General features: G+C 33.0%; 1 protein-coding gene across 1 annotated transcript in view; it reads left to right on the top strand.

Annotated features, from left to right (window-relative positions):
* The window catches only part of prex2 (phosphatidylinositol-3,4,5-trisphosphate-dependent Rac exchange factor 2), a 169,476-nt gene that overhangs the window by 85,909 nt on the left and 60,200 nt on the right, over positions 1-23,367 (top strand). Inside the window, exons 20-27 of the mRNA XM_051098445.1 lie at positions 20-156; positions 943-1,060; positions 2,754-2,938; positions 8,692-8,853; positions 13,189-13,408; positions 13,526-13,733; positions 21,117-21,296; positions 23,222-23,316. Coding sequence (XP_050954402.1) covers positions 20-156; positions 943-1,060; positions 2,754-2,938; positions 8,692-8,853; positions 13,189-13,408; positions 13,526-13,733; positions 21,117-21,296; positions 23,222-23,316 — 1,305 coding nt within the window. The remainder of the gene's footprint in view (positions 1-19; positions 157-942; positions 1,061-2,753; positions 2,939-8,691; positions 8,854-13,188; positions 13,409-13,525; positions 13,734-21,116; positions 21,297-23,221; positions 23,317-23,367) is intronic.

Below are 23,367 nucleotides of genomic sequence, written 5' to 3'. Positions count from 1 at the left end.
TCTTCCTGTTTGTCAAAAGGCACTGTTGCAGCAGTCGCAGGCCTTCACCCGGGTCAATGCATCATTAAAGTGAACGGCATCAATGTCAGCAAGGAAAGCCACGCCAGTGTCATCGCCCACGTCACAGCCTGCAGGAAGTACCGACGTCCCACTCAGGTATGAGCGTGAGCCTCTTTCAGCCCCTCTGTGGAAATGCACAATTCCTGACCTTTCTAAATAGTAAAACTGTATATATAAAACACTACAAAGCACATAACAGAACCTTTGTGATCCAGTCCGGGTCATTACCCAGTAATAATAGCAGTTATGGCTTCTTTTGTGGAACAGGGCAGGGAAGAAGGCCAGTGAGTTGGCTGGGGGTTGTGAGGGATATGGGTTAAGGAATGGGCCAGGCCTGTGTTGGAGGGTAATAAAGGACAGGCTTGGCACAGGCTGAAGTAGGACGGCTTGGTTGGCACGCTGGCGGGACTCTGGTTTCCATCAACCATGGAAAAAGAGCGAGGGGGTGCCCACCCTCCCGCTGAGCAGGGATTTGCGGCTCACCATCAAGAGGAGGGAAATGTAGGGGAGATACTGACAGAAGTGGAGATGGGGTGGATGTGCTTTAGTCTGATAGTTCACCCAAAAATGACAATTCTGTCATTAATTACTCACCCCAAACCTGTAGATTTTCATTCATCTTCAGAACACAAATTAAGATATTTATGATTAAATCCAAGAGCTTTCTGACCACTGGCACAGTAGTTCATGTGACATCAGTGGTTCAACTGTAATTTTATGAAATTATGTGAGCACTTTTTGAGTGCAAATAATAAATGGTGTCTAGAAGAAAAAAATAAGGGTTTAGCTTTTTGATTTTTTTTAAGGGAATGTGTGATCAACTCATGATTCTGTTTTGAAAGCAAGCCAGTCTGAAATGTGTTTTGTTGTTTCTTGTTGCAGCAAGACTCCATTAAATGGGTGTACAACAACAGCGAGAGTGCACAGGAAGACCACCAGAGAACCAATCAGAAGCCTGCCGCAGGGGAGAACGGAGATGTGTTTGAGTGTAAAGTTGAAGGTGCTGTTACACGCGCCAGTGCAAATACATATTGTATACACAAGTACACACTTTTTCGACCTCCCACTCTAGCCTTCATATTTACTCTTCTGCTTTGTCCTCTGAGACTAACTCTACAAGACTTACTTTCGTAGTCTCATGTAGGATTCACAAGACGTGTAAACACGTCTTATGGTTTATTGACAGCACTGATTTTTATAGATTTTTTTTCAAAAATGTAACATTTTGTAATGACAAATTCTTAATTTTTATTAAATTGTATTTTATTTATATTATTTTCAATATGCACAGAATGTATTTAATTTAATTTAATTTAATTTAATTTAATTTAATTTAATTTAATGTTTTACAGGACATGGAAACAATTCATGTCTCATGGTTCATTTACAGCACAGATTTTTATACTTTTTTGTAAATGTAGTCAATGTATTGTAATGTCAAAATCTTAATTTTTATTTAATTACATTTTATTTATATTATTTTAAGTATGCACAGTATTTAATTTAATTTAATTTAATTTAATTATGTTTTACAGGACATGGAAACAACTCATGTCTCATGGTTTTTCACAGCGCTGATTTTTACACTTTTAGTACAAAATTTAATGTAATAATTTAATAATTTAATTTAATTTAATTTAAATATCGATATATTGTAATGACAAATTCTTAATTTTTATTAAATTAAATTTTATTTATATTATTTTAAATATGTACAAAATTTAATTTAATAATTTAATTTAATTATGTATTTAATTTAATTTAATTTAATTAATTTAATTTAATATTTAAATATGTTTTACAGGACATGGAAACAACTCATGTCTCATGGTTTATTTACAGTACTAATTTTTATACTTTTTTTGTAGATGTAGTCAATATTTTGTAATGACAAATTCTAAATTTGTATTCAATTAAATGTTATTTCTATTATTTTAAATATGCACAGTATTTAATTTAATTGAATAATTTAAAGTGATTTAATTTAATTTAATGTATTTCAATTTAATTGAATTTTATTGTATTTTATGTAATGTTTTACAATTTTAATTTAATTTACACTTTTAATTTACAATTTTTTACACTTTTTTTGTAAATGTAGTTGATATATTGCAATGACAAATTCTTAATTTTTTATTAAATTAAATTGTATTTATATTATTTTAAATATGTACAAAATTTAATTTAATTATTTAATTTAATTTAATTCAATTTAATGTTTAACACGACATGGAAGCAACTCATTAACACACTGATTATGAAATTATGAATGTGATGGAAGAACTGTAACAGACAAAGTAAAATTATGAAAAGATATTTAAGTATCATGATCATATTGTCACATTTTCAACTTTTGGAGGTCTTTTTAGTTACCGAACACAAAAAAACATTTTGCATTGCTGCATTTTTGTTACTAATTTCATTATCTATTCACCTTAAATGACCTAATAAAATAAAAATGATAACTTACTTGCTTAATTTTGTTGTCAGTCTGGGTCAGTAAATAGCACTAAAGATTTTGTATTTGCATGTACAGTATCTAAAGATTGTTGGTATTTTGTTATAAAGCAGGAAGTAGATTAGTAGTCTCTAGATGAGCTCCAGCCATCAAAGTAATGAGACTTTTTTTGTCTCTTTTGATCCGCTCTGACTAGTAACATTGACACAAATTGGTGTATGTGTGTGTTTAACAGAAGTCATGGACAAGTTCAACACCATCGCCATAATCGACGGAAAAAAAGATCACGTCAGCCTGACGGTGGATAACGTGTATCTAGAGTACGGCGTCATGTACGAGTATGACAGCACGGCTGGGATGAAGTGTCACGTCTTGGAGAAAATGGTGGAACCGAAAGGCTTTTTCAGCCTCACGGCCAAGGTAGAGTCACATGAGTCATCCCACAGACACACAGCAGTGAATTAATTCATACAGAAGCAGAGGAGACGACAGCGATTGTCTTGTACATTTGTAAGGGCCTCTTCACAGTTCACGTGTAACACAGAACCACTGATAGAAGCTGACAGCAGAGTATATTAAACCAAGTGTGTGTGACAAATGAAAGTGGTCTTTACGACCCCCTGCTGCGGAATAAAAGGATAAACACTTTAAATCACAGAGCCGGTCGCTGTGTGGAGACTGAGGAAGGGAAGAGACATAAATGACTCGGGTGAAACAAAAGTATTCAAAAGTATTTTTCCTGCTTTTTTTTCTTTTGCCCTGAATTTTACTGACTCTGACAACATTTTCATTTGACCCCTCCACAATTACAATAATTTGTTTTAGCAAAATATTTATGAAATATTTGATCAAACATCCATAAAAGCTGTAACTCTAATGTAACTCTATAACAGCTTGAAATTAATAAACACACATTTACTGAAAAACAATGATGCAATGTGCAATATTACATTTTAATATTTTACAATGTAGTTAAATGTAACAATAAAACTATATATTATTTCATATTTTTGAAAGACATCTCTTATGCTTAGTTTAAAAGGCTGCATGTATTTGGTCAAAAATACATTAAAAACTTTAATATTGTAAAATATTATTACAATTTAAAATAACTGTTTCTATTTTAATATATTTTAATGTCATTTATACCTGTGATGCAAAGCTGATTTTTCATCAGCCATTACTCCAGTCTTCAGTGTCACATGATCCTTCCGAAATCATTCTAATATGCTGATTTGGACATATTTCTTAATATTTTCAATGTTAAAAACAGGTGTGCTGCTTAATATTTTTTTGTGTTATTTATTTTAGAAAGTTTAAAAGAACATTAATTTGAAATGGAAATCTTTTATAACATTATACATGTCTTTACTGTCACTTTTCATTAATTTATTGCTTCCTTGCTTAATAAAAATAAGAATTTCTTCCAAAAACAAAACAAAACCAAACATTTTGGACTGTATTTTCTTTATCCATTTGGCCATTACGTATTGTCTAGAGCCCCTATATAATCCGTTTAATTTTTGTTCCCCACATTCCATTTTTTCATTTTCCAAATTCGGATTCCTTTTTTTTTTTTAAAATTCTTTTTCAGCTTTAATTTTTCTAGACTCTAGAGTTTTAATTAATAAATATGAATTTAAAAAATTGTCTAATTAATTGAAATCATGAAACAGACACAATTTAACAGCAAATTATTAAAAGTTTAACAAAAAGTAATTTTTTTAAGGCCCTATGAAGTTATATTTTTTCCCAAATTCCATTTTTTATTTTTATTTTTTTCAAATTCTGTTTTAATTTCTCTGGATTTTTTTCCTTTTAAATTTTTGTAGACTGTTTTAAGGGTTACATTGTTTCAAAAGCATATTTATTAATCGAAATCATGAAAACTTACACAATTTAATAGCAATTTATTAAAAAAAATTAACAAAAGTTAGATTTTTAAGGCCCTATGAGTTTTTTTTTCCAAATTTCATTTGAATTTCTCTGAATTTCTCTTGTTAGAAAATGTGTTGTGTTAGTTTTGTGTTAATGTTTAAAATAAAAAAATCAATAAAAAAGGTTTATTAATTGAAATCATGAAAACTCACACAATTTAACAACAATTTATTAAAAGTTTAACAAAAATGACATTTTTAAGACCCTATTAAATACATGATATATTTTTTCTCAAATTCAGATTTGTTTTTACCAAATTTGATTTTCCATTAATTTTACTGATTCCATTTTAATTGTTTCATTAAATTGTAATAATCAAAAGCATCTCTAATTAGTTTATTTTATATACTAAAAAATATATATTATTTTGTTTCTTCTTTTTTTTTTTTCAGAAATATATTTTTCCGGTAAATAAATTGTGGTAAATAATTTTTCTGGTAAATATATGGTAAATATGATTACATATTTCGTTTCCCTAAAAATGGATTTCTGTAATTTACAATCTACGTTAATGAACCAACAGCTGTCAGGGAAAACTGTTCGGCGTTCTGTTGCCAAGTAGTGGGGGCATCGCAGCTCGAGAGTGACGTCTCCGAAACGCACGCTAATGGGACTCTGATGTATTGACATGTTCTACATATTAAGACTCTTTTGTTTTTAATTCCCTTAACTGCCAGCAATTTCTGCCTTATTGCTAACATCTGCTTGGGTAGGTCTGCACTTCCTCTGAGAAAACTCGCTTCACATGATTTTTCATATTTCAGTGCTGTTAGGCAGATTACATGCAATTGTTATGGTCACAGTGTGCTCTTAAATTTCTTCTCTCCTCTGCAGGCTCACAGGCAGAGGCTTCTAACTCTTAAATAATTCTACCTTTGTGTGTGTAAAATTTATTTTTTATTGCCCTACCATTCTTGGTTGCATAGACAGCGGTAAAAGTGTTAGTTGCGTTTGAAGGATAATTATATTATATGTTCATTTAAATACTTATATGTATTTGAGAAAAACTTTTTGGTAATTTTGTTAGATTTATTTGTTGGTTTATTAGTTTATGTATCCACCTTTTTCTTTAACGTGGAAGTAAGCCTATGGGTGAGACTTCTGCTTCATTAGCCACTATAGAGAGATAACGAGAAGAATAACAATGTGAAGGAAACGGTAAAACTGTTTGCACTACAAACCAGTGTTTATAATTAAGATAATACATTAAAATAATATGGGAAGACACCAATTAGCAATATCAAGCAGAAAAATGAACTGTTTTGTACAGCTGAAACTAGCTGGACGTGGATGAGACCCGAAGCCTGACCCATAAAATCTACAAAATGACTGTGCTCACTCTTATGGGAAGAAAAAGGTGGATATACAGTGTCCTCCATTAATATCGGCACCCTTGGTAAATATGAGCAAAGGTGGCTGTGAAAATAAATCTGCAATGTTTCACAAAATTCTAACCTTTCATTAACGTAAAACAATTGAAAGTGGTGGAAAAAATAGGTCACATTGGCCACACTTATTGGCACCCAATTATTGCAATGTCCTTTTCCCAAGATAACAGCTTTGAGTTTTCTCCTATAATGCTTGATGAGTTTGGAAAACTTAACAGGAGTTTACAGGATCTCCAGATCCTTTAGATTCCCAGCTTCATTTTTCTTCAGTTCACCCCACTCATTTTCTGTAAGGTTTAGGTCAGGAAACTGACAAGGACACCCTTGGCAGAAGCTTCATTTTGTGCTCAGTGACACATTTTTTGGTTGATTTTAATGTTTGTTTTGGATAATTGTCATATTTATCATATCTGGAAGATCCAACCACAGCCCATTATAAGATTTCTAACAGAGACAGTCAAGTTTAGATTTTTTATCTGTTGGTTTTTGATAGAATCCATGATACTATGTATCTGAAGAAGATGTCCAGGTTCTAACCGTGGACATGGGGTACTTTTTACTCCTGTTTGCACTAAACCCATCTGGTGGGTTTGCTGCCAAAAGTCAGCTGTTCTTCAGAAAAATGTTTTTCAGAAAAATCCTTTTGGTCCCACGAATTCTTTTTCTGCATTTTTGTGTATTTGAACCCTTTCCAACAATGACTGTATGATTTTGAGATCTATTTTTCACACTGATGACAACCGAGAGAATCATATGCAGCTATTATGGAAGGCTCAAATGCTCACTGATGCTCCAGAAGAAAAGCGGTGCATTAAGAGCCAGGGGGTTAAAACTTTTGAACAGAATGAAGATGTGTACATTTTTCTTATTTTGCCTAAATTTCATATATTTTTTCATTTAGTACTGCCCTTCAGAAGCTATAGAAGATACTTACATGTTTCCCAAGAGACAAAATAAGTAAAATTTACCCTGATATTCAAATTCCAAAAGTTTTCACCCCCCAGCTCTTAATGCATCACATTTCCTTCTGGAGCATCAGTGAGTGTTTGAACCTTCTGTAATAGTTGCATATGAGTCCCTCAGTTGTCCTCAGTGTGAAAAGATGGATCTCAGAATCGTACGCCCATTGTTGGAAGGGGTTCAAATACACAGAAATGCTGAAAATCCAAATAATTTGTGGGACCTGAAGGATTTTTTCTGAAGAATTGCAGGCAGTTTAACTGTTCAGCACAAACAAGGGACTCAACAACTATCACTGAACAAAAAAAACACAGCTGTAGATCATTCAGGTGACAACACAGTATTAAGGAACAAGTGTATGTAAACTTTTGAACAAAGTCATTTTTATAAATTCAGCTATTATTTTCTCTTGTGAACTATATGTAAATGTCTTTTATGTGAAATATCTTATTCAGGTCAGTACTAAATAAAAAATAACATGCATTTTGATCCCTCTTATTTTGGTAAAATAATAAACATTTTGCAGATTCTGCAAGGTAAATGTAAACTTTTGACTTCAACTGTATCTGAACAAGATGTCCAGGACCTCTGGCAGAAAAACAGGCCCACAACATTTAACATCCAGCAGTATATTTAACTGTGGGCATGGGGTACTTTTAATCTGGTGGGTTTGCTGCCAAAAAGTTTTTTAGTTTCGTCTGACCATTGTAGGCAGTACCGTTTGAAGTTCCAGTCGTCTGTGACAACTCAATATGCTGGAGTTTGTTTTTGGATGAATGAGAAGGATTTTTCTTAAACGAAATGCGGTGATGTAGGAGCTGTTTGATAATTTTTAAGCTTTCTGGCCCCAAGACTAAACTCATCTATGCAGTTCTCCAGCCTGTGATCCTTGGAAAATTATTGGCTACTCAAACTCTCATCCTCAGCGTGCATTAGGGCGATATAGACGCGTGTCCTCTTCCAGGCAGATTTGTAACACCTTTAGTTCATTGGAATGTCTTAAACATTACCTTGACGGTGTAAATGGGGATTTTCAATGCTTTAGCTCTTTTCTTACAGCCACTTTCTATTGTGTGAAGCTCAACAATCTTGTTCTGCACATCAGAAGTATATTCTTTGGTTTTACACCTTGTGATAGAAGATTAAGGGAATTTGGCCTTTGTGTTCCTCATAATTCATAACCCTGTGGAACAAGAAGTCATGACTGGACAATTTCATGCTCCTAGTCACCCTGGTGTGCTAAAAAATGTAAATATGAATGGGAGTATATAATATGAGTGTTTTACTCATAAGAATTTCTAGGTGTGCCAATACTTTTGGCCAACATGCACTGGAGAAAAACATTTATTTTGTAATGTGAGTTTCCCCCTTTCAAGTGTTTTACTCAAATGAAAGGTTAAAATTTTGTGAATTTTTTTGAATGAAAGATTAAAAAAAATAAACTATGCAGATTTATTTTTGCAGCTGCCTGTGTTGCTACCAGTCACAAAAGTTTCATATTGCAGATGACCTGGGAACTGATGATTCCTAAGTACCGTGTTGGAAAGCGAATGACCTTAACTGTATAAAACTCTCCTATAATGCGTCACAGGACATTTAGTCTTGTTTAAGTGTAAAGTAATACTGTTTTTACTGTCGTACAGCTATTAAGGAAATAGGGGTTGGATGCTGCACACCCCTGCAATAACCACAGGGGAACAACAAAGTTCTGTGTATCTGTTTTGGGAAATGCATGTAGTGTTTCTAACTCACTTGACCTACGGCAGTTTTGCTCACTTTATCCACGTTACTGACGGAGGAACTGTGGAAAGCACATCTGGTATATGACCAAAGCCCCTTTTTCTGCCAGAACTCATGCTCTATGTCTTTCTTTGTGTGGTTTGTCAGATTTTAGAAGCTTTGGCCAGGAACGATGAGCAGTTGGTGCAGACTTGTAGTCGACTGAGCTCCAGCACAGAGCTCATCTCTGAGGACCTGCAGACTAGATTCAGCGCCATGTGCGGCGAGAGACTGGAGCATATCAATCGAAGAATCACCAATTACAGGAAGGTCAGCAAGCATTGTGAAAAACACTTGTTCTTACAGAAAGGGACGGGTCTGGGCATGCTGTGCATTTTTAGCAAAACATAAAGGCAATTTAAAAATAGTTGAAAAATAGGGAAAATATATAATTTAAAATCTGTGCACCTAAAAATGAAAATATTGTCATCCTTCACTGATGTCTTTCTTTTCTTTCTCTTTTCAATTCATTGAAAGTCAATAAAGGGCAAATGCTATCAAGCTCCTAATATTCCAAAAAATAAAATCACCATAAATAATGACAAATAATGAAAGTAAACAAAACTTCCATTATACCGTGTATAAAATATGAAAGTCAACATTAATTATGTATTATTATAATTTATATACAGTTTTCTTTTTTTTAGGTTTTTATTTATTTTATATTTTATTTCCATTTTATTTTTTATTTATATTTTACATATTTTTGTTAATTTTCTTCTTTTCTTATTATAATATATTTTATAATTGGTTTTATAATGTTTACAATATTATTTATTTAATATTTAGTATATTATATTTTTGGTTATTATTATTAATATTATTATGCTATATTTAATGTTTATTTTGTGTGGTTGAGCTATTAATTTTAGCTTTTTTTATTTATTTTATTTTCATATTTTATTTATGTTGTACTTATTTTTAAATACATTTTTCACTTTTCTTCTCATTATTATTATTATTATTATTATTATTATTATTTTGCGATATGTTTTGTTTTTATTATTATTATTTTGATTTTTTATATTTATTATTATTATTTATTATTTTTATTTAGCTATCTTTTTCATATTTATTATTATTATTATTATTGGTTTTATAATGTTTACAATATTATTTATTTAATATTTACTATGTGTTTTTTTTTTTATAAATTTATATTTATTTATATAGCTATTTTTCATATCTATTAATATTATTAATGTTTTAGTTGTTTTATACTGTATAATTTGTGAAATCTTTCACATAAAATTTATTCTGTGCATATTCAGTTATGTTACATTTACAAAATTTTCAATTTTAGTCAAACTTTTCACTTTAGCTGTTTATTTTAATTTTTAATTTATTTCAGATTTTATTTTCATATTTTTTATATTTCATGTATTTTTATTAATTTTCTACTTTTCTTCTTATTATTATTTTATATTTCTATAATTAGTTTTTTAATGTTTACAATATTAGTTATTTAATATTCACTACATTGTATTTTATTAAGATAATTTTGCTGTTTTTCATATTCATTGTTATTATTATTATTGTTTTATACTGTAAATTTAGTAAATTTGTGTGAGGAACAGACCAAAACTCAAAACATCATTTACAAAAAATGAATTCTGTGAATACGGTACATTAAGAGAATTTTCATTTTTGGTTAAACTATTTACTTTAACTAAAATTAAAAAAAAAACAGTTTCCACGTTTTTTTTTTTTTGGTTTTTTTGTTTGTTTGTTTTTTAATCTTGATTAAGTGTGTTGACGAAATCTTGCTGGCAATGCTTGTACAAAAGAAACCTCCACACCCACATCCAAAACTATATGCCATATTCTAGTGTTTTTAGCAGGATGACTCTTACTCTGTGCTTTAAAAACTATTTTCAATGTCTTGATAAATTTCTCCGGTCGGTGGCCTTTAGATGGCTGCAGCTAAGAAAACTTCGCTTGACTTGTAGCACTTCTATTTAGGTTACCGAACAGGAAACTGTCCCACCCTGTCCTTTTTAACACCAGCTGGCCTTGATTGATGAAATATGCAAGTCCACCAGTACCAAGGGAAGCAGGCTTGTGCAAAATGTCATTTTTAATTTTCATCAGCTGCTCTTATTTGGAGCAAGAAAAGGAAAATACGTCCACAAGCATCTGACAGTTTCCCTTGTTTTTCCCTGTGATCTGATTCAACATCCCACTCAGCACTGGATTAATTAGCTGTTGCTTCACCGGCTATAAATAGCTCCGAACATCCCGTCCCATTGCATAATTTCCCTTCTGCTGAGTTCTCAGTAGGGCCCCGTGAGAGGTCTGGCAGGGTCCGGACCCCGGACACCGAAGCTCCCCGTTTGTCAAAGCTAGCCAGGAATGTGGGAAGTCCGGTCTGAGGGGAGGCTACGTGTCCAGAGCAGCTGTAACCCTTCCAGTGTAGTCCGTGACCGCAGCCATTCAGGATCACAACCGCAGAATCATTATATCATAGTTGGAAAAGGGCGAGGTTCAAATCCCTGCTCAAGGGGAACTTGTCAGCCTGTCAGATTCAATAACATGCTCCTGTGCCTGAAGCTGTGACTTTGAATGCAAACAGTTTAAAACAGTTAGAATTTCAGGTGCAATATGGATCTATTCATGAACAGTCATGCCTTGCAAATAAATGACCCTGATATGATTGATTTTTTACATGTGGAAAAAGGACGTTTCTGCTGTAAAACAGTGAATGAGGGAGCAAACTGTCTCTGCACTTGATAAATGACATGCTGAATAGCCCATCTTAAACCAGGTGGTTTTCTAGACTTTGACTTAACAAAGTCTCCTAGCCTGGTCTAGCCTGTCTTATATCATGATAACATTGAAAGCTGATCTCTCAGCTTAGTATTTACTCACAAGTTTTGTGATTTCTTATCGCTGGGAGTATGATTGACAGGCGATCCAACCAATCATAGCGCTTAATCTACCATTTCGTCCGACAAACAACGTGACGTCTTGAAACAAGATAACTTCTGATGTTCATTCATGTTTATTTCTTGCTATAACTAGTAGTGTTGCACAATATACCGGTACCAAAAAAGTGTTGCGATACCCTGCTTTTAAAACCTATACAACTTTGCGTTTTACTAGTACCAGTAGTTTAAGAATGCATTTTAATAGAGCCTTATTTCCTTAGTAAAACACTGGGATGAATAGATTAAAAGTAGCCTGGTTTAGTAGCCATACATAGAATGTAGAATCGGTGGGCGGTGTAAACAGGCATTGATGTAGACTCAATAGGCGCAGCTAAACAGGCAGTGATGTAGAAGTGGTGGGTGGGGCTTAACAGGCAGTGATGTAGAAGTGGTGGGCGGGGCTTAACAGGCAGTGATGTAGAATCGATAGGCGGGGCTAAACAGGCAGTGATGTAGAATCAGTAGGTGGGGCTAAACAGGCAGTGATGTAGAATCGGTGGGTGGGGCTAAACAGGCAGTGATGTAGAATCGATAGGCGGGGCTAAACAGGCAGTGATGTAGAATCAGTAGGTGGGGCTAAACAGGCAGTGATGTAGAATCAGTGGGTGGGGCTAAACAGGCAGTGATGTAGAATTGATAGGCGGAGCTAAACAGGCAGTGATGTAGAATCGATAGGTGGGGCTAAACATGCAGTGATGTAAAAAAAAATCGAATATGTGGGCGGGGCTAAACAGGTAGTGATGTAGAATCTGTGGAAGGGGGCTAAACAGGTAGTAATGTAGAATATGTGGGCGGGGCTAAACAGGTAGTGACGTAGAATCGATAGGTGGGGCTAAACAAGCAGTAATGTTGAATATGTGGGTGGGGCTAAACACGTAGTGATGTAGAATCAATAGGCGGGGCTAAACAAGCAGTAATGTAGAATATGTGGGCGGGGCTAAACAGGTAGTGATGTAGAATCGATAGGCGGGGCTAAACAAGCAGTAATGTAGAATATGTGGGCGGGGCTAAACAGGTAGTGATGTAGACTTGGTGGGCGTGACTAAACAAGCAGTGATGTATTATAAGTGGGTGCGGCTAAACAGGCAGTGAAGTAGAAGGAGGTGTGTTTATCCACACTATGAGGTCATAAAGTGGCACATTCCACAGCCTGTCATTTCAGCAGATGGGCTTCAATATAAGATGACTAAGTTTGAGTTCTGAAATGACCTCTTATATGTCAAAAGATCAAGGGAATTTTGGTTTCTAAGTTCATAACCCCTTTAAAAATCAGCCTAAGCTGCCAGTTAAGACCTTAAACCACCATAGACTGGTTTACTGTTAAACATGCCATAAACATCCTCAGGTGATTGGAGATGTTGATGGTCTGGTGTTTGGTATAGAGTGAGTTTTGTATGGTCAAAACACTTTTAGTGTTCACAATTTAATCTGAAAATTAAACTGCGCTAGATTTTGATGGGAAAGTACTGAACTTAGCATGTTAGCATACCAGACTCAATCCAAAGATCCTATGGCTAACTCTTACTAAAGCCAGGTTGGCTGAATCAACACAGTGTTGAGTTGTTTTGGGTACGGTAGTACAGGTTTATATGATTTACATAGGATAAACCAATAAGCTCTTGCTCATGTTGACATTAAATATTTACCATATCTTACACTAATCACTCTCTGCTCTTAGTTTTCCCGGGTTTTGAAGAATCGAGCCTGGCCCACGTTCAAGCAGGCCAAGACCAAGGTTTCCCCTCTACACAGCAGTGACTTCTGCCCCACCAACTGTCACATCAACGTAATGGAGGTGTCTTATCCCAAGACCACTACTTCACTTGGAAGTGCCTTCGGAGTCCAGCTGGACAACAGAAAAAACACGCTGGAGAAAGGAGGCCGCAATTCAGAACAGGGTAAGTGAAGATGGATTAGAGAGACTAATGGGATTCCATTATAGGCATCAATCACCAGTTTAGAGACACCTATGAAATAAATATTGGGTTTTAGTTCATGTCTATTTGTGATTTCAGGCAAGCTGAATCCTATGGTTTACGTCCAGCATAGTATCACCAGCATGGCCGCCCCATCAGGACACAGTCTGAGCAGGGCAGAAGGTCACGGTCTGCGTTTCCTGCTCCGGGAGGACGATCTGCTCATCCTGGACGCCTACCACAAACTTCTGACCAAACTCACCACTGTCGTTAAAGAGATGGAGTGCTACGCCGCCCAGATTCATGAGTATGACATTTTTATTTGATATAATCTTTGTATTGTCATGTATGAATATTTAGCTTGCCTTTTCCGCGTAGTAAAACATCTGTCTTAAAATTCAGTAAAAGTCAAGTTTTGAAGTGAATCAGAACTTTTTGAAGGCAAACAGAGTTGTGAGTAAACTGTATTACTGCCCTTTGCTTCAAGGGAGCTCTGTAACACAAAGAGAGCTTGATCATTAGAAATGTATTATCTTTCATCGGAGGAGATCATTTTTTGTGGTTATGTATTATTCTCTTTATTCTATTGTTGGTTGCCTACCCTCTGAATGAATTGGTCTACCTAGTTATCATGCTTTTAAAGTCACAGAGAAGGTGGAAAGAAATCAGAAAAACAAATTTATGACTTCGGTGTTCGGTGCAAAACAACCATGGCTAATATTAGTGATAGAGTGAATGTGTAAACATACTAAACATACTACTAATAAAAATAAATATATAAATAAAAATATGATTTATTATTATTATAAATTATAATTTTTTTAAATTTCTTTTTTTTTGAAGTGTGCTTTCTGGCTAAAAATAAATTAGGTGTAATAATAATAATAATATTAATAACATAATAATAATAATAATAATAATAATATTCTCTGTTTTGTTAATATTTTTAATATTTTTCTTAAGTGTACTTTCTAGATAAATCATTAATTAGGTGTAATACTACTACTACTGATATTCTCTGTTTTATTATTATTTGTAATATTTTTCTTAAGTGTACTTAAATCATTAATTAGGTGCAGTAATAATAATAATAATAATAATAATAATAATAGTTGTTTTATTCTTTTTAAAAATATTTTTATTATTATAATAATAATCATTTTATAATATAAAATATTATAAAATGATTATTATTAATTAATTATGTAGGTGTAAATAATAATAATAATAATTATAATTATAATAATAATAATAATAATAATCTCTGTTTTATTCTTTTAAAAAATGCACCATATGTCGGCACACTGCCCACAATGCTATTGGTGCCGACATGTTTTATTCGTTTTTTAAAACATTTTTCTTGAGTGTGCTTTCTAGATAAATTAGGTGTAGTAGTAGTAATAATAATAATAATAATAAATACATTTTCTCTGTTTTACTCTTTATAAATATTATTATTATTTTAAAATACATTATAAATAATAATAATAATAATAATAATTTGTGTTTTTTTAATTATTATAAAAATCCATTATTATTATTTATTATTTAAAAATAATAAATAATAATAATTATTATTATTATGAAGAAACTAACAAAAATATATGTTAAACATTGTAAAATCATGGCTTGATGTTAACTAATTATATAAAACATTTGAACTTATTTACAGTATGTTTACATCTTTCTTGACTATAAACAATTTTAAAACATTTATTCAGATGTTGGATTCGAAATCAGATGACGTCAGAAATCACGCAAGTTGCTCTTAGATGTGACAGACTGCTAGAGTCTCTATGGGATGTTAGTGTCCCAGCAACCGTGTAATCTTTGTACATTTCACATGACCCAACATCTGGAATTTGCGTTGTGTTTCTAATTACCTTTTTTTCTCCAGCAACTAAATGTGTGTGTCTGTGTGTCTGTGACACTCAAGCAAAAAAGAGGGTGGGCACTTCCTGTCTGCGCCGAGCTGTTGATGGTTTCATTTTCTGGAAGCGCATTAACACCTTGAAGGAAATGGGACACTCTGAGGCCCCTATTTCAAAATGGAAATCTGCAAAAATAAAAAAAATGCCACAAGAGCTGTACTTAAGCAGTACACTGTAAATGTCACTCTCACTGAGTAATTTGCAAAGTGGCATAAGCGACTAACAAGACTCCATTAAAGAACTCGTTCTCATTCTCTTTCCTTCTGTCCTTTTCGATTCTATTCATACATATAGTTTAAATTAAAAAAACATCCATTATCCCATCAGCCTTTGAATTTTCATCATTATACGAACATCACATGCTCAGATCCTGGGTGGACATGATGGCAATTACAGCTAGTCTTGATCTGCGGTGGGGGCGGCACCTTTCACTGCTGCTGCCATATGCTTGTCAGTGCCGATCGCTGGCTGAAGGTCTGTGAGTGTGCTTATTGGCAAGGCCGTCCTTGATCTGGTGGGGAGATAATGACCTTCCTCACAGCCCAGGGCAAGAGAGAGTGCTTTAATGGCTGCCTGGAGGCGGTTGTCAGACAGCCATCCCTATCATGCAGCAATAATGGGGCAAATAGCAGCCGAGCAGCTCATCGCAGCCACTTCCGGAAGCCTCTGACTCCTCTGTGGATTAAGGAGTGCATTGATCTCTACAGTTGTTGAGGTTGAAGAAAAGGCTAAGAAAAGCAAAGTATGAGGAGATCTAAAGTGGGTGGTTGAGAAGCACTTGTGCCTGGTGTTTTGTTACTATATAAGTGTCTTAAAGGGACAGTTCACCTAAAAATGAAAATTCTGTTATTAAATACTTACACTCATGCCGTTCCAAACCTGTAAGACTTTCGTTCATCTTCAGAACACAGTTTAAGATATTTTGGATGAAATCCGAGAGCTTTCTGACCCCGCATAGACAGCAACGCAACTGACACGTTCAAGGCCCAGAAAGGTAGTAAGGACAATGTTAAAATAGTCCATGTGACATCAGTGGTTCAACCATAATGTTATGAAGTAAACAAAAATAATGATTTCTTTTGGGTCTGCAGAAGAAAGTAAGTCATACAGGTTTGGAACAACATGAGGGTGAGTAAATCAAGATTACTTAAAATAATTTAAAGACAAAACAGGCATTGAAATAAGCTAAAACAACTAAAAATCAAGGTAATTCTCATTTTAATTCACCTCCTCAACTACTGTTTGTTTCCGCTGACAGCCCACAGTCTAGAAAAACAAATTTATAAGGAAGTCAAATTTAAAATGTGATTTATGTGCCTCTAAAGGTCATGAATCTCAAAATCTCAAAATGCCACATTTTTCTGTTTACAAACTCTAAAATGTTTATTTGGTAGAAATTAGAGGGGAAAAAAATATCCATATCTAGTAAATCGTTCAACTGGAAGAGTCATGTACTGCTGTTTGCTTCTGAGATATTAATTTGTTATTTTTACATTTACAGATACTAGGATTTCCCATAAATTAAAGCGATAGTTCACCCTAGAATTATAATTACCTCAAGATTTACACACCCTCAAGCCATCCTAGGTGTACACTCTTAAAAATAAAGGTTCTTTATTGGCATCAATGGTTGCATTAAGAACCTTGAACATCCATGGAAACTTTCAAATGCAGAAAAGATTCTTTGTAGTCGAAAATGGTTCTTTCGATTTTTACAATGTTCTTGCAAATGGTTCTTTTAAGAACTGTTCACTGAAAGGTTCTTTGTGGAACCAAAAATGGTTCTTCTATGGCATCATTGCAAAAACACCCTTTTGGAACCTTTATTTTCAATCTCCTGTCTCTTTCAAGCTTTATAATGGCAGCGAATCGCTGTTGAGATATTGATCCAATAAAGTTTGATCCAATCCAGTGTGCTTATTCTTTCATCATCACATTCGCCTACGTAATCCGCTGGAACACCACTCTCTCATGAACGCGAGTATGACAGTTAGTGAGATAGAAGCTACAGATTACGGTTTGTAAAGGTTTAAATATCAATATTTTCTTACACAATTGCACCGATTCGCTTCAGAAGGCCTTTATTAACCCCCTGGAGTCATGTGGAGTACTTTTTATGATGGATGGATGCACTTTATTGGACTTAAAGAACTCAACACCCATTCACTACCATTATAAAATCAAAAATAAGAGAGATCATACAAAATGCATGTTATTGTTTATTTAGTGCTGAACTGAGTAAGACATTTCACATAAAAGACGTTTACATATAGTCCACAAAAGACAATAATAGTTTGTAAAAATGACCCAGTTCAAAAGTTTACATACACTTGATTCTTAATACTGTGTTGTTACCTGAATGATCCACAGCTGTTTTTTTTTTTTTTTTTTTTTTTTTTTTTATGTTTAGTGATAGTTGTTCACGAGTCCCTTGCTTGTCCTAAACAATTAAACTGCCCGCTGTTCTTTAGGTCCCACAAATTCTTTGTTTTTTTCAGCATTTCTGTGTATTTTAACACGTTCCAACAATGACCACATGATTTTGAGATCCATCTTTTCACACTGAGGACAACTGAGGGACTCATATGCAACTATTACAGAAGGTTCAAACGCTCACTGATGCTCCAGAAGGAAAAACGATGCATTAAGAGGGGGTGTGAAAACTTTTGGAATTTGAAGATCAGGGTAAATTGAACTTATTTCGTCTTCTGGGAAACATGTAACTATCTTCTGTAGCTTTTGAAAGGCAGCACTAAATGAAAAAAAACATGATATTTAGGCAAAATAAGAAAAATGTACACATCTCCATCCTGTTCAAAAGTTTTCACCCCCCAGCACGCAATGCGTCGTTTTTCCTTCTGGAGCATCAGTGAGTGTTTGAACCTTCTGTAATAGTTGCATATGAGTCCCTCAGTTGTCCTCAGTGTGAAAAGACAGATCTCAAAATCATACAGTCATACAGTATAATTTTTGAAACCCATATCACATTCTGTTCCTTTGGCTTTGGTTCCATTTCTATGCTGTCCTGCTAGTGAACTGCAGATGTCTTATATCTCTCTTCTCAGATGTTATAGATAGCAATCTCTTTTATATTTGCAAGTGTGACTTGACCAGAAGCCACATTCTGATTATAGTTGAAAGTGCAGAGTCAGCTGCACGACGTTAGCTGAATGTAAAGAGCCTCACATATCACATAAAAGCACTCATGTGTAGGCAGAGAGACCCATGGACCCGAACCAAGATCTTCCCTGCAGACTCTCATCATTGTTCCCCTCCTCCACTTCTTCTCACTTTGATGCTCAGTGCCCCTCGAGGCCCCATGCTGCGCACACTTCCTTATTAAGCTCCAGCCAATAGCGGCGCTGGGTGCTCTTTTCCATGGCGACACAGTGGTACTCGATGGTGGTGACCTGTCTGCTTTGGCAGGAGGGAACTTTGTTATAAAACCGCAAAGTTGGAGAACTAGGGCAATCTCACAAGTGAGGCGTCGCTGGAAACTTTCCTCAGTTTCTCACTTGCAGAATTGGTTTGAGTTGGAAGAGATTTCGTTGAAGTTTTGTTTATTGTCAGGATGAGAATTAAAGTTATGGTTTTACGTTGAGGGAACGTATTCCACGAAAGTATGTTTATGTGTCCCCGCTCATTACAAGAACCCGGTGGGGTTTGTCTGAAACTCAAACAAGGCTTGACATGTTAGTTTGTTCATGTGTGGAGAGAGTGGGCCTCAAAACCAGACTGAAAATATGGCTTAAACGTCCCCATGTGTGAGAATAAGCGACTAAATTTCTCCAGGAGAGGAGTTATGATTGTTGACACAGCTGTATAGGCGTGTTTTGATGTTATCCATATTTTGAGGACCTCTAACTTCCTTGAGTTGTTGTCCGGAAGCCAAACGCAAACAGGTTGTGATTTTGTTTGGCTCTGGTCATCCTCACACATTCAACACTCTGACACGCTGTGCCTGATCCTCTCGAAATGCTTTAAATTGGACTTAAAAACATGCTAGACTTGCAAGATGTTAGGATTTGAGATGTGACAGTTGGATGCACAGCACAACAAAAGCAAATAAAAGTTGAAAGAGTAATAGAAAAATGCACAAAACAAAAGAAACAAACCATTGAGCAAGAGAGAAACACAACATAAAAATAAACCATAATATAATGGAAATCAGTCACGGAACAAATTAAAGCAAGCCACGGCACAATGGAAATCATCCAAAACAACAGGAATAAGACAATAAATAACACAAATTGAGCAGACAATAAATAATAGTCCACTGCATTTTTACAGTAGTCTTAAGATACAGAAAAAAAGTATACATTTTGTCTTATAAATTATGGAAATTGTGACTTTGAGGATGTTATATACAAAAAAGATTTGTTTATATGACAGAAGTCTCCCGCTGTAATGTATGTTAGCACATGTAGTGTCCTGAGCAAATCTATTCAATTAAAACAACAATCTTATTCTATTTTATAAAGATGGCATAAATATATGCACAATAGTTTATTTTATTTTAATTATTTTATTTTATTTTATTTTATTTTATTTTATCCATTCTTCAAACCATACACTTACAGTTTACATGCTACATGTGACATAGTTGAGTAAAACACCTTGGACAGATGACCATTTTATTTATTTTATTTTATTTTATTTTTTTTTTTGTTATTTTATTTTATTTTATTTTATTTTTGAAACCATTCACTTACAGTATACATGCTATATGAGACATAGTTGAGGACATAGGTAAGGACAAATGGGCATTTTATTATTTTATTTTATTTTATTTATTTATTTAATATAGTTTTATTTTAGCCATCCATTCTTCAAACCATAAACTTATAGTGTACATGCTAAATGTGACATAGTTAAAGAAAATGCCTTGGACAGATAGCCATTTTATTATTTTATTTTATTTTATTTTTTTAGTTTAGTTTAGTTTAGTTTAGTTTATTATTTTATTTTATTTTATTTTATTTTATTTTATTTTATTTTATTTTTAATGTTTTTTATTCATTTAATATAGTTTTATTTAAGCCATTCATTCTTCAAACCATAAACTTACAGTGTACATGCTAAATGTCACAGTTAAGGAAAACGCCTTGGACAGATGGCCATTTTATTATTTTATTTTATTTTATTTTATTTATTTTGAATGTTTTTAGTGTCTTTTAATGTTTGATTTTTTTTTTATTATGTTTTTATTATTATTATTTATTTATTTATTTTATTTAGTATAATTTTATTGTAGCCATCCATTCTTCAAACCATACAGTGTACATGCTAAATGTGACTTAGTTGAGGAAAATACTTTGGACAGATTTTTGTTTTATTTTATTTTTAATGTTATTTTATTTTATTTTATTTATCTTATTTATTTTTAATGTTTTTTTTTTATTATAACATTTTATTTTAGCTATCCATTCTTCAAATAATACACTTACAGTATATAAGCTACATGTGACAGTTGAGGAAAATGCCTTGGACAGATGGAAACTTAATTTTATTTTATTTTGAATGATTCCATATGTCGTTCCTTATTTCCACTGCGTTTTCAGCTGTAGTATTTCTTGTGTTATCCACCCCTGGTTCACTGTGACAGAGTCGTAGAGTGATGTGTCTTTCCCTGTGTTTATGTGAGTCATGAACATGAGTTTCTGGAGGTGTAGATTTTGACTGTTTTATTGCATGTAGATTGCAGTGTGATTAAAGTGTGATTAATCTTTCTCTGGTTCTCTTTCTCTCTGTTCCCACAGTTTGCTCTCCTCTATCACACATCCCACAGGGTCTGAAGGGAAGCCCACCGAGAGCTACATTTCAGCTGAGAGTGAGAGCGATAAAAGTGAACGCAATGGGAAGAAAGTGTGTTTTAATGTGACCGGAGACGAGCAGGAGGACTCGGGTCACGACACAATCAGCAACAGGGACTCCTATAGGTAATGTGTTGAGTATTTTACAGTTAGATGTAGTGTCTTCTCCAAAACACCATGTCTACCAGATTTCACACAACACTGTGCAATTCATAAGCAGTTCATAACACAAAACAAGCATGTGTTATATTCTCAGTGCCACAAGAGATGAGAAAACAGACTTCAACATAAACAGTCTGCTTCTACAGTCAGTTTCCACTTTCTGGTCAACTTTTGTCATGACAAAAATTAGTAAAAATATGAAATAATTATTGATTCTATTTTTAATTAACTATTGAAATATATGTACTGTAGTTACAGTAGTGTTAAAAAAAATAGCAGTACAACATCAGTAACCTGTCAGTATCAAAAACAGTGGTTATGCAACTAAATATTAGCTCAGTAATTTAAACTAAAGTTAAAAAATGTCTTTATTTTATAAGTGTTTGAGGTTAAAGAGAAAAATGTCAATGCTGCTATTTTTTTGAACAGCTTAATATTCCTTTTCTTTGCCTCCTGTAACATAAAAACACACAGACTTCATAAAATATATTAATACTTTGATTGAGAATTGAAGGTGTAATGTTTCCACTATATATTAAATTTGAAAATAAAAGCTATTAACAAATATTTACACTTTATTCACTTTTATTTTTGTTTTGTTTTTTGTTTTGAGCATAAGAGACTTTTTCAATTTGATTTCATTTTTTTAATTTAATTTTTGTTTGTTTTTTAGCATAAGAGACTTTTTTTAGGTTGACTTGATTTTGTTTGGTTTTATTTTAATTACTTTTATTTTGTTTTTTGCTTTGAGCAGAAGAGATGTTTTTCTGTTTTATTTGATTTTATTATTTGATTTTTGTTTTGTTTTTTGTTTTGAGCATAAGAGACTTTTTTAATTTGACTTGATTTTGTTTGGTTTTATTTTATTTTTTTGTTTGTTTTGAGCATAAGAGACGTTTTTCTTTTTTATTTGATTTTATTTGACTTCATTATTTTATTTTATTTTTTGTTTTGGGAATAAGAGATGTTTTTCTGTTTTATTTCATTTTTTGTTTTGAGCACAAGTTTTTTTTTATTTGATTTGATTTATTTAATTTAATTTTGGTTTGTTTAGCTTTTTGTTTTGAGCATAAGAGATGTTTTTCTGTTTTATTTTATTTTTTTATTTTATTTTTTGTTTTGTTTTTTGTTTTGAGCATAAGAGACTTTTTAATTTTACTTGATTTTGTTTGGTTTTATTTTATTTTACTTTTTCATTTTGTTTTAGTTTATTTTTGTTTTGTTTTTTGTTTTGAGCATAAGAGACATCTTTCTTTTTTATTTGATTTTATTTGACTTCATTATTTTATTTATTTATTTATTATTATTTTTTTGTTTTGGGAATAAGAGATGTTTTTCTGTTTTATTTTATTTTTAGTTTTGTTTTTGTATTGAGCACAATTTTTTTATTATTTTATTTGATTTGATTTTGTTTTATTTTGGTTTTAGTTTTTTTGTTTTGAGCATAAAATATATATTTTCTGTTTTATTTGATTTTATTATTTTATGTATTGTTTTGTTTTGAGCATGAGACTTTTTTCTGTTTTATTTGACTATTATTTTATTTTATTATTATTATTTTTTTTTTTGAGGATAAGAGACTTTTTAAATTTGATTTATTTGTTATTTTATCTTATTTTATTTTGAAACTTTTTTCAATTTAATTTAATTTAATTTAATTTAATTTGTGTTTTTGTTTTAAGCATAAGAAATGTTTTTCAATTTGTTTTTTTTTTTTTTTTTGTATGTTTCTAGCTTTATTTGCACCAGAGCTCCTAAATGAATAAATCCAGAAGAATTTACTCTGATCTTAACAGATATTCAGGGCTTTAGCACCAGTGTGATCCTGTCATGTATTAGTATTCATCTTATTAACTCATAACACTTCATGTTCTTCTGAATTCTTCCAGTGACTGTAACAGCAACAGAAACTCCATAGCATCCTTCACCAGCATCTGCAGCAGTCACTGCAGCTCTTACGTGCACAGCGACGAGATGGACTCAGGTAATGCGAGCAGACATCATCCAGCACACGTCTGACACCACAACACCATTG

This window comes from Labeo rohita, chromosome 24 (assembly GCF_022985175.1).
Source record: "Labeo rohita strain BAU-BD-2019 chromosome 24, IGBB_LRoh.1.0, whole genome shotgun sequence".
NCBI lineage: Eukaryota > Metazoa > Chordata > Actinopteri > Cypriniformes > Cyprinidae > Labeo > Labeo rohita.
The sequence above is the reverse complement of the archived record's forward strand: the minus strand, read 5'-3'. Positions and strand labels throughout refer to the sequence as shown.